The 12,802-nt window shown below is 41.5% G+C and overlaps 1 protein-coding gene across 12 annotated transcripts in view; it reads left to right on the top strand.

Moving 5' to 3' along the window:
- Positions 1 to 12,802, top strand: part of WNK1 (WNK lysine deficient protein kinase 1) — a 105,933-nt gene that overhangs the window by 57,698 nt on the left and 35,433 nt on the right. For 11 of the 12 annotated variants that reach the window (XM_080971542.1, XM_080971550.1, XM_080971547.1 and 8 more), the window contains exons 8-11: positions 2,328 to 2,515; positions 4,521 to 4,775; positions 6,164 to 7,372; positions 11,005 to 11,082. In XM_080971542.1, coding sequence (XP_080827668.1) covers positions 2,328 to 2,515; positions 4,521 to 4,775; positions 6,164 to 7,372; positions 11,005 to 11,082 — 1,730 coding nt within the window. The remainder of the gene's footprint in view (positions 1 to 2,327; positions 2,516 to 4,520; positions 4,776 to 6,163; positions 7,373 to 11,004; positions 11,083 to 12,802) is intronic. The other variant, XM_080971543.1, reaches the window with a different exon arrangement.

Below are 12,802 nucleotides of genomic sequence, written 5' to 3'. Positions count from 1 at the left end.
CTGCCGGACAGGCAGCAAAGTTCATACTAGCATGCATGCACACCTGTGGGACAGCTGCAACCAACTTAGAGATCCTCTAACCTTGCTGGACTATTGTAGCAATTTCACATTGCTGCCATCAGAAAAACACCACTGCCACACCACCCTTCCATCATGTGCCATTACTATGTTCAGGCAATTTTTGAAGAGCCAAGCTTGAGACTATGTGATGTCTGTTGGAAACCTAGGGGAAGAAGTACCATTGAACATAAGACAAAAGGGACTTGGGATCAATAAACAAACATGGTACAGCTTGAAAAAGGATTTTGTTAAGGCCACCAGGGAAACACTGAAGATCCCTACAAGAATCACAAATAAAAGTTGATTGCAGAGGCATATGGGGAAGGGGGAGTTTAAGGGACTCTACCAAACAGTGGTCGCATCAATGTGCTGTTCTGAGGCTGAATTCAAGAGGTACATGGAGAGCCATGCCACTGTCCTAGAGAGGCAAGTGACTTGGTAGAAATGCATAACAGACACACTAAATGAACAACTGGCAGCTCTGCAGCCACCTATCCAATATTCTCACTGCCAGAATACATCCTACTGTACGTTAGCAGAATCACACACAACGCTTATTGAACACAAATCTTCTCTGAGTCAATAGATCAGTCAAGGAAGAGCCAAGAGCTACTGTAGATGTATATGGACCAGCTAGCTGTCCATTGCTCATTGTACATTGCACATTTGCTGTCGAAAGGATACTTGAGGTCAGGAGCACCACTGCCTTGTGAGACCAGCTGAATTTTGAAATGATAATGGCTATGAAGATTTGGGCCTTTCTGAAAACAGAGGCAGTCTGGCATTTGGCACATGATGTGGAAGAATGGGACGATCCTTTGGGATGTCTCATGAGATTAAGAGATGGTATAGGAGGAAATGTGGTGTCCAGAAAAAACTCATGTTGACCCTGTACAAATTGGTCCTTAATGGGAGCTCATTGCATGGCAGCAGATCATAACATCTATGGGCTGTAAAATCTTCAGATACGCAATATGCTATTTTGATTCCTCTCCTATCCGTATTTTGGTCCCTAAAAGCCAAATGTTTCAACTGTATTGTATTCCAGTCTATGGATGGATGCCAAGGGCATGTTCATAGAGATGAACATTGGCATGTTCAGCCAATGTCACAGTATGGCCATAACATTCTATGTTGTGAAGCATTGAATCTGGACTTCTTGATAATCTCTTCACTTTTAACAAGAACAGATTTGTTGCCATTTCGGGAGCAAAATGCAATCAGCATTATCTACCGTATTTTTTGCTCCCTAACACTCACTTTTTCCTCCTAGAAAGTAAGGGGAAATGTCTGTGCATGTTATGGAGCGAATGCCTACAGATGGTGGGGGCATCTGCTGCAGTCGTGAGCAGAGGATCCATAGTTCCCCTTCCTTCCCTCCTCCGTGGCTTGCTTTGAAACAGCAAAGCGGGAGAAGAGCCGCTGAGTGGGGAGGAGAGAGGGACAGAGAGCCTGCTTGCTTTAAAGGAGCAAAGCGGGAGAGGAGAGGAGCCTTCTCCTGTTATACCCCTCACCTACATTATTAGCAGCATCCTTCTCCACACACCCCACGCGTGCTCCTTGTCCCTTGAGTGCTTTTCCTTCCCTCCCCACTTAAAATGTGGTTACAAAGCACAGATCCACATGGATCCTCAGGATTTTTGCACTGGGTCACCCCAAATTCACCATCAGATCACATAGCATGTCTATGGCTACAGCTTGCACCAAAAAAATCATGCACCCACTGTTGCCTGGGGCCGCAGTGGTGCAAAAACGTGGTTACAAAGCATGGATCCACATGGATCCTCAGGATTTTTGCTTTGGGCTACCCCAAACTCACCGTCAGATCACGTCTGTGGCCACAGCATGAACCACAAAAATCATACATCCACTGTTTCATTTAGAATATTTTTTTTGTTTTCCTCCTCTAAAAACTATGTGCGTGTTATGGTTGGGTGCGTGTTATAGAGCGAAAAATACGGTATATACTGTGGAAATAAAAGGTGTTATGGACAGGAGTTAGGGCTTCGGGTTTCTTGTACCTGTCCCTGCTGCCTTCCTGATGCACAACTTCATTACTGCCATTGTCCTTGCTAACATACTCAATCTGAGCACAGTTTCTGTGATTTTGTGTTGTAGGATTTGGGGGAAGTAGGGGGCATGTACTAGTGCTGCTGTCTCTACCTTAATTTTGTATAAATTTAAATGAATTCACAAGCAGTTCTGGAACTTTGACTCAGCATGAGTTCATGAGCAATTTAAAACCCACCCTTTTATGGTCTTTACAGCTGATGGCACCGTTGATAGTGGACAAGGATCATCTGTCTTTACCGAATCATGTGTGAGCAGCCAACAGACAGCTTCTTATGGTTCCCAGCATGAACAGTCTATCCCAACAGTTCAACCCCCAGGATATGCAGCTCCTATTGGCCAGCCACAATCACAACAACCTGGAGGATATCAGACGTCTGGAGTGGTAAGGCCAAAGCCAAAGTAGTAGAGGGAATACTCTAATGAGACTTGCTCGGAATTCCTTTATTTGTGTAGGCTTTTAAAAAACCTGTAGTCTGAGGTTTTAATGGAAGTTCAGATATATTTTGTGTGGGTAAAACAACATACACAACAATGTAAAATTCCTTTCTCTGATAGTTCTTCAGGCAAGAGAGAGGGTATCTCATAGAAAGGTATAAAGGCAGCAGAACTTGGGGTGGAAGCAGCAATAAAATTCCCTTTCACTTGCTGATTTTACCTATAGAGGTATATAAAATTCTATTTAGCTTCCAATGCATAGTGTGTGAGGAAGTTTATAATTGAAAAGTTATGATGAGCTTTATGAAACAGCTGAGTGTGTTAAGAGAACATATTGTGCAAGATTTTAATTACAGCTACAGAAGGTAAGGATTCCTAACCATTATAGAATGCTGCATGCGGACACTGCAGTTTTAAATGATCCCACTTCTGTTTTGCCATTGATTTATAGCTTGCATTGAATTGCTCATGGGCACAATTACCTTTCCCACTTCATGCGTTCATTTGTGTTACCCTTTATTTGGTACCCTTTTCTGGTATGTTTTCAGAGCTGACCTTGGGGGTCTTCTAGAAAAACTCTTACTCAGATCTTTTTACAAACCTTGCTGCTTGTGTAAAGGCAAAAAAAAAGTATCTGTTCCTCAAATAATTTACCTATATCTAGAGGATGCAGCCTTTCTGGTTTGGTTATCTCTGTTATTATGATGATATATTTCTGTAAGTTACATTGGAAAGAGCTATCGTAGAAGAGAATTCCTCATTGGAGGAAAATTCTTGCCAGTTTTTACAGAGCATCTTTCCATTCTGTTCAAATGCACATATGAAGTTTTGTGCCCTTTTAAACACATGATCAATCACAACTTTTAATACTTTTTTGAAAGTTTATTTGAGTTGAGTTCCATTGCTGCAGTTCAAGGACATGCCTTGAATCAATAACCCATTAAGCAATCTTCACATGCCTTGCTTCAAGGTTGAATAATCATGGCTAACACCAGGGGAATACACTAACAGTTCTTCTGAGCAGACCAGGTTTGGATGATGAATCGAAGACTTCCAGAAAAACTTCCATGCAGACTCTTCTGGAAGTTTCAGCTGTGAGTGCAGTTTCATTGGGAGAGAAGACTTCAAAAAAGACAGATCATTTTGGTTTTCCCCAAGAAGCTCTGGGGAAAAATACAGAAGCATGTTTGGGGGGACAACGACCTGGCTGCCGGAGGAACTATTACATTTTAAAGCAGTAATTTAGGTGATAATTTGTTTACAATGAGAAAAATAAACCAATGACCTCTGGGGTATAGGCAGATTGCAGCAACTATCTTCTCTAATAAACTCCTCTCCTGGAAGATGGCCTAATTCTAATTTTAAGACAGCTGTCACAATTAAAGTCTTGCCTTGTTCCACAGTTTATGCTATGGTTGATTCCTGTTGTCTTGCAGTCCTTGACTGAATAAATAACTTGAGGTGTCCAGTCAAATCCTGTATTTAGGAAGCCAGTTCACTTTAGAATGAAATCTGGTGTCAGCAAAAATACTTGAAGACAGTAACACTAAATTTGGAAAGAAGGAAAACATCTTTGCACACACCATGTTGCCAATTTCAAACCAATGTTCATTCCCTTTAGACTTCTAGAGGCTTTCAGTTAGGAAACGTATCGGTGCTGGGAACAGCTTAAACACATTTTTTATGGAACCAGGGTGATGAGAACATATGTCTACTTCCTGCATATATATATAAACTATTTGACAGAAGTAATGGAATTTGACAGTCAAAATAGAACCTGCAGTCCTCTGAGGTGCTTATAACCCTCTTTATTGTACATGATGTCACTGTCAAGTTCCTTCATACCCTGTTTGTTCTGATCAGCATTGGCCCTTTGTCATGAATGTGTCTCCCTCAGTTCTAGCTCATTAGCCATGTGGTTTATGTTCACTTCTTTTTGTTTCCTTCCTTAGCCTCAACGTGGCTGTAGCATGTCGGTTTGTCCTTCCCCTCTTTCTTTCCCTCCGCTGTCCCAAATCCCTCCCAGTGCTCCTTCTACTCCACCATCAGTGTTATGTGCACCTCTTTCTCCTTCTTACCTTCGGACTGCCCCTGAGGAAACTTTTGGTGAAAAGCTTTCCAAAGCCTTGGAGAATGTCCTGCCCATGCACACCGCCTCTCCACGCAGCAAGCGGCGTTCCAGCCTGCCTTCCCTCTTTCTCCACCCTGTATGTCACTGTATGCCTCCTGGCACATTGCAGATAAGTCACCACTAAATACATCCTGGCGTCATTCTTCAAATTAGATAAGAGACAAAATGGGGACTGTGTTATCCTGTGCTTCTGGAAAGTTGATTCTTCTTCCTCCTCCAAAACCTAAGAGTTAATGTGCCTGAAGTTTCAGGGAAAAGCTGAAGTGCAGCATGCAGTTTAAATGAAATCTGCAAATTATATGGATTAGTTCTGATCTGATTTATACACTTTGATTTTGGGGCTACAGTTAATATTTCTTCAAATTATATGTATATGTAGCTGGCTAGAACCATGCCAGTGCCATTGAAAACCACCATGGGGCATCTGTGAATGCTTTCTGCCATTTAACAGGGGGGAAAGTTTCCAGCTCTGACCATTATGGAGAAAAGGTTCTGGTGAGCAGGCAGTATAAATCAAAGACTCAAATTGCTAGAAGTCTAGTTCTTCTGTTCGGTTCTTAATTTTTGTCCTGTGCTGCTTCCTTGTATACTACATTTCTCCTTTCCTTGTTCTTACTTCCAGAACTGATGCCAAAACTAATGTGACGGTCACTGCTTCCACTTGGGGATAATTGATTTCCTATTAATTTATTCTTGCTTTGATTGAAGTGATAAGTCATTAGAGCAGGAGAGGAAGAGAGAATCACTTTCTACAGAACAGAAAAACACATTGCCTTCTATTCACAGAGGGTGTAGGACTAATCCTCACTCTGTACTGTTACTTGTGTCATATAAGAGTTTGCTCCTGCTTTTCCAGAATATAAATCAAAACTTTGGTGCAGTGGGAGAGAGAGAGAGAAATTGTTAGTGGCATATAAAGGTGAAGTGGCATATAAGCTTTATACAGGGGTGCTATAATTTATCCCATTGATATTTTCTACAATCTTTTGTGCATGAATTGGGAGATTACAAATCTCCTTGGTGATGCACTAAAATGTTCAACACTTAATTGATGGTACACATTTGAAAGGACAGTAAGTTTCTGAAGAAGTTACATTTCTTGTTTTCCCCCCCAGATTCACAACAGAATCTTTTCCTTGAAAGGCAACTAATTTTGATAGGAAATAAAGGATGTGTTGAGAAATAACCATTTTCATTAAGGAAAGTTGTCCAAAGTTTTTTATATTGACAGAAGGAGATGGGTGGAAAAGCAGCTTCTAACAAAAGCAAATACTCATATAGACACTGATATCTGCCAAGGATGTATTTAATGGATATGTATAACCCTTCAAAGCATTTTACGTGTTGACCATGAACTAGGCGTAGCCATTCTATAAGGTTACTAAAGAGAGCTGCCTATTGAGCTGAACATGCTAATATGCTTCTATAACGTGTGAATTACTTGTCTTGTTCATGTCAATACAGCCTCAATCCATGGTGCATCCGTGTGGGGGAACCCCAACGTTCCCAGATTCCCAAGTATTTTTTCCAACCGTTCATGAACGGCCAGTGTCTTTCTCGCCACCACCCATCTGCCCTTCACGGGTGGCCATTTCTCAGCGACGCAAGAGCACTTCCATCCTTGAAGCCCAAACCTGCCACTTCCAGCCCTTGCTCAAGACTGGTCAGAGTTTTGTTCTCCCTGTTGGTAGTCCAGCAACTTGGACACCAGAGGGACTGGTGACAATGAGCAGCACAGCTGGGGAGCATATGCAGGCTAACCCTGGTTTTGACTCGGCTCAAGGGTTGAGTGATTACAGATCTGGACAAGCGCCTTCAAAGGATGCTACAAGCATGTTGACTCAAGAAGCAATGTATTTAGTGGGCATGCACTACCAGTCCCAGTTGCCAGAACACTATGATACAGTGCCCCAGAATCCCCAGGGGACTGAGCAACACTTACAGCAGGCTCCTGAACAGAGAAATTTGCAAGGCGGCCCCCCGCAGAGTTCTACTTTTGAATATCAAACTGGGCAGCCATTTCTGGCAAGACAGATTCAGAACTTGAGACTGGATTCTGGAATGAATCCACCATCACCATTGTCTAGTATGTCAGCACCACTGAGTGCAGATGCCACACAAATGAATTTTCACCCAGTATTTGTTCCACATTCTGCACCTGCCATACTCACTCACAGTGGGGACGGTCGAGCAAGTTGTGTCTTTGAGTTCCATGTTCAAGCACCCAGTGCAACTGCAGGAGACGGTGCTGTCCTCTCACAGCGCGTTTATAGAAATCGTCGAGGCTCCACAGATTTTAACCAGGAGGAGTCCCCTCAGACAACCATACAGCCTGGTCGTCTTCAGCCTGTAACGGAAGAGCAGTGCAGCTACTTAGGCTCCGAGTTCATGGTGCCTAGAGGCAGTTCTGTCTTACAGAGCTGGCCAGAAGGTAGCCCAGGATACTCCAGTGATTCATCACAGTTGACTTCCTCAGACACTGGTGACTTTCTTTCTCCTCCTCCCACTGGGGTATCTGCGTCGTATGGTTCAGGCTTGCCTCTGCCTGCTGCCCAGATGACTCAGAAGGCATTTCAGGATTCACAGATCATCTTCCACTTCCCACAGGGAACTTCATCTCAACAGGCTTTCTCGGCACTGGCTTCTTCAGGACCATCTACACACTATCCTCAGGTTACAGGAACAAATGTTTCCAAATTACTTCATTTTTCGTAAACCCTCCCCCCAACTTCATAGTGCAAAACTCCTTGTATTCCTTATCCTGTTTCGACCTTTCCTTAATCTCCTCACATCCCTGCAAATTACTGCAGTATTTGAGATTAGAACAGTATTGTGTGGTTGTTGAAGCTTCTGTGATCCTAGCTTACTAGGAGCAGCCCTCATCGTGATTAGTTTATGTTGTATGTATTGATGGTTGTCAAAACCTTGTCATGTGAGCCTGTTTAATATGGTAACAAGTGCTGGTCATTTAACAATGTTGAAAAAAATTCTTTTTTACTTATCTGATGCTCACTTGGATGCTCAGGTAAGAGAAATACAGAGACTGTTTCACAGCCTGAAGATGTACTAGACTGGATGAAGTAATAACTGTTCTTTAAACACAAACCAAAACAGTACCACTCTATAGTCATACTGTGCCGAGTAGTGCCCTCCTTTCTTAACACATGCACTTTCTTGGTCTTATTGTAGGTTAGATACACTGTGTTGTACAGAACTGATTAGAGTTGGAGGTTTTTCTGTCTTATTGTTGCAGAGGTCAAAAGTGGCAATCTCTAGGTCAAACCACCCTTCTGCGTGATGTGTGTTTTCTAACTGCCAACCATAGAGGGGTATTCATAAGCAGTAATAGTAGGAAGGTATGAGAGTTTGGCTTATTCTTTCCTCACCATAAATAGGTAAGGGGACTGTCCAGCAAAATTATTGGCTGACCAGTTTGTGTGGTCTATGAAATAGATTTTGTTAGTCTTCAAAGCATTGCAAAAATGCACAAACCTGTTTGATTTGTAAGACAGAGACAATGATAGTGTGCTCCAAGGAAGACTTTATTACTCTATTTACAACTCCCTGGGAAAACTTTGTGTAACATTGAAGAAGGACTATTCTACAGTCATAAAACTGCAATAGCCTGGTTCATACATTATGCTAAGCCATGGCTTGTTTAGCCAAAGCATGGTTTGCTTGAATATCCAAACTCTCCAGAGCAGACCACAAGGTGAAGCTATAGTGGTGGTTGACTTACAAACGGTGGCTTGTTTTCTTCTAGAGTCTGACATACCTAAATCCATCAGTCTTGCTTAACCATGATTTGTATTCCACCACCACAAGCACTTGCCAAGCTTCAATTGCATTGAGGGAAAAGCAGTTGGAAAACAAACCAAGCATGGAGAAACAAGTTGTGACTCCCGCCCCCCCCCCTTAGTTTTCAAGGTGACTTGTGGTTTCTTGAGCAAACTATTATTAGAACAGACCATAGCTTACCACTATGTTTGTGAGCACAACCATTGTGACATGCTTTCATATAAACAAGATGCTAAGCTATATTTAGAAAGCAAACAGCATGAAAAATTTTTACAAAATTATTCATCAGAGAAACGCCCAGAAAACAAAATATGTAGGGCAGGCTTCCTCAACCTCTGCCCTCCAGATGTTTTGAGACTACAGTTCCCATCATCCCTGACCACTGATCCTGCTAGCTAGGGATCATGGGAGTTGTAGGCCAAAAACATCTGGAGGGCCGAGGTTGAGGAGGCCTGATGTAGGGTATACATACTTTTTGTAAGGCAACCCACAAATAATAATAATTATTTATACCCCGCCCATCTGGCTGGGCTTCCCCTGCCACTCTGGGTGGCTTCCAAAAAAATATTAAAATACTGTAATACATCAAACATTAAAAGCTTCCCTAAACAGGGCTGCCTTCAGATGTCTTCTAAAAGTCTGGTAGTTGTTATTCTCTTTGACATCTGGTGGGAGGGCGTTCCACAGAGAGGGCGCCACTACCGAGAAGGCCCTCTGCCTGGTTCCCTGTAACTTCCCACTAACAAAGGATAGTGAATATTGATAAGAGTTTTTAACTGTACAAATGTGCTTTGAAGCATTTTAACTCTTAAAAATTACATTGAGAGTCTCTGTCTTTCAACTTTGATTTGATTTGATTTTGTTGACAGTCTAATTGCTTTCACTGGCATAAACTAGTTACCACCATTGAGAGACTATAGTTTGCAGCACCCATGGTAGTAGCTCAGTTGAATGCTATGGGTTTCACGAGCATCAATCAGTAGTGTTTGGGTAACATTTATAAGAGAAATCAATTTTATTAGAGCAATTTCACATTAGTCTTGAGATGCAGATCTTCACAGCTTGGTAAGGTGGCATGTCTTAAGTGTTGTGGAAGTCTCTGGTTCAAATCTTGTCTCACTTGTAAACTGTTGCCTTCAGCCCTCAATTGTCAATATGAGGACAATAAGCTGACCTTCTTTACAGGTTTCATGAGATAATGTATTTCCAGTGTTTTAGAAAAGCACTATGCAAGTATTTAGTGTGAAGTCTTGGAAGTAAATGTTTTTTTCCTGAAAACAAAACCTCACTTTTTACTGATAGCAGCATTTCAGTAGCAGTAGTGAAACTAGTAATGTGAAAGTTTTATTCCTTTACTCACTTTATATTAGTGACTTGTAACTTGTTGCTTTTTCTGGGTCCTAGTAGTCTTTTTTGGAACAGTAGTCACATTTTTGGTGGGGGGCGAACAGTTTTTATTACTGAGACATGGGAATGCTGTATTTACAAGTTCGTTTGTGGATTTCCTTGGAGAAATCAGCAGAAGTTGAGAAATGTTTCTGTGGTGAAACTTGAACAGAAACAGGCTAAATAGATTCCACAGAAGCACTTAATTCAGATCCAAACCTTACAAGATGAACCTCACAAGCTAATTGAATAGTATTTTCTCCCACCTCTCAAAATGACCCCACAGCTCTGTCCCATGTTTCCACCATACTGCAAGCGTATATAGAATATGCTTGTTTGATAACAATCTGACACCATACGTTCCTATAGGTTTGACTTGGGTAAATGAACTCCTCGGCTACCTTTTTTCTTTAAAATTCTTTGTGTAATTGTTCAAATATTGTATACCTTATTCAACCTTGTCACTGCAACATTACAAGCTTTAGCTCTGATTTTTCCACTTTGTACATACCATTTTTCCATTATATACTGAGATAAAGCCCAGAATGTGGTATACATTTCAGTATGCTGCAAATGTCTTTTTCAAAAACGATCATTTCCATTCAAGTTTGGGTAGTTGGCTTTTCTTTTCTTTTCTTTCTTTCACATCCATTCATGATTATTGTGCCTTGCTTACTTATTAAAATTGGAAGTTACTAGCTGGAAATCAAAATTCCAGGACAAATCTTAAGTTATGATGCTTATTAAGATGAATTAATATTGGCCTAGATTACATATTGCTTGTAAATGCAGATATTTAATAGAGCTAAACCAAACTACAGCTCATTGTTTCCTCTTGTGCCAGCATAACCTGATGCAGATCTTTGACAAACTGCAGGAGGATGAGATTTTCATTGTAGAAATGCATCATGCAGAACTTAGACTTGCAACTTGTATTAGATGCTACAAAAATAATGCATTGTAAAACAATGCATTGCAATGACAGTACTTTGTTTGAAGCGTCCATATTGAATGCTGTTCTAATTCATTGGGGATGTTTAACTACAGGCCAGTGTTGTTCAGGTGCTTATTTTCAGTATAGAAGTTGGCAAAGAATCTGATTCTCTGTCTTTTTCCTTTAGGCGCAGATGAAAGGGCAGCCAACTTCAAACGCTTCATCAGTTGGCACATCATCCCAGCTAATGCAGCCAAGTCAACAGGTAATGATGAGCAACTGTTTTTCATATATTTCTGTAGGTTGAGGATATTCAGTGCAGTTCTTTTTTATAGTGCTTTCAGTGTTTGACTTGGTAGCAGGTTGGACTACTCTATGGCTCTCCAGTTGATGCTGGACTCCAGCTCCCATCACCATGAGCAAATACAGGCAATGGTCAGAGAAGATGGGAGTTGTAGTTCAACAACATCTAGAGGACAAGAAGTCAGCTACCTTGTTTCTAGGTAGGAAAGGTGGGACATGGTTAAGTTAACATATACTAAAGTGAATTTTGTACATTTTTTTCTGATTTCTTTGGGGATTTGCTGTGGAATTTGTTTAAGATTTGTATTTTTAAAATTTTACCTTTCTGCTTCCAAGTTATAGGTGATTACCATTCCTTTGACTTAGCTTGATTTATTCTGTACGTTTTCCACAGAAATGTGCCCAAATTAATATTTGGTGAAAGTTTGTTAATGTGTTGAAAATAATTAACTGTAGAAATCAGTCCCATTTAACAGTTAGCTTTCATCTTGCATGAGACAATTTCATGTGGTGTTCCTATGTAACTTTTCTCAAAAAGCTTTGCTCTGCATGCTAACTTTTCTAGTATTAGTATTTGGCAAAGTATAGATAGAATGTTCCTGGTTCCTGTGAACTATGATTTCAAAGAGTAAAAACAAGCAATGAACATGAGCTGTCTCTCCCCTAAGCTCTGAGGGCCTTCTAGCTGCTCCCTCATTGTGAGAAGTGAGGTGGTCTTGGTAGCGGCACCCAACCTGTGGAACTTCCTCCCGTCAGATGTCAAAGGGATAAATAATTATACGACCTTCCGTAGACACCTGAAGGCAGCCCTGTATCAGGAAACTTTTATTGTGTGGTGTTCCATTGTGTTTCTGTATATTCTGTTGGAAGCCACCAAGAGTCCAGAGTAGCTGGGGCAACCCAGTTAGATGGGCAGGGTACATTATTATTATTATTATTATTATTATTATTATTATTATTATTAATTCTTCCTATGTCTGGCTTCAGAACACACTGTTTACTGTGTTATTTGAACTGGGAAATGGTGTTTCAAGATCTCCCTATGAACTTAGATTGCAAGACATGTTTGGTTTGGGTTTCCACAAGGCCTTAAATCACAATTTTCTGGTTTGAGCTTCCTATTTTTTTAAGCCAAGTTCCAATGAAAGGCTGAACTTCACCTTTGTCTGAGTGCCAGTTGTTGATTCCCCTCCCACCATGCACATGTCACCTCCCCGCCCCCAACCTTTAAGTAAAGGTAAAGGTAAAGGGACCCCTGAGCATTAGGTCCAGTCGTGGCCAACTCTGGGGTTGCGGCGCTCATCTTGTTTTATTGGCCGAGGCAGCCGGCGTACAGCTCATGTGGCTAGCATGACTATGCCGCTTCTGGTGAACCAGAGCAGCAATCAGAAACGCCGTTTACCTTCCCGCTGGAGCGGTACCTATTTATCTACTTGCACTTGATGTGCTTTCAAACTGCTAGGTTGGCAGGAGCAGGGACCGAGCAACGGGAGCTCACCCCGTCACGGGGATTCAAACCTCCGACCTTCTGATCGGCAAGTCCTAGGCTTTGTGGTTTAACCCACAGCACCACCCACGTCCCTTGACCTTTAAGTAGGCTGTGCTTATTTTCAGTTGTTTCTCAGGAAGTTTTTGCTAACTCTACTTCAGTACTGTTGAACATCTTAAAACAAAATATTATC

Source organism: Podarcis pityusensis, assembly GCF_964106645.2.
Source record: "Podarcis pityusensis genome assembly, chromosome: 10".
In the NCBI taxonomy this organism is placed as follows: domain Eukaryota; kingdom Metazoa; phylum Chordata; class Lepidosauria; order Squamata; family Lacertidae; genus Podarcis; species Podarcis pityusensis.
This window is presented reverse-complemented; position numbering and strand designations above follow the sequence as displayed.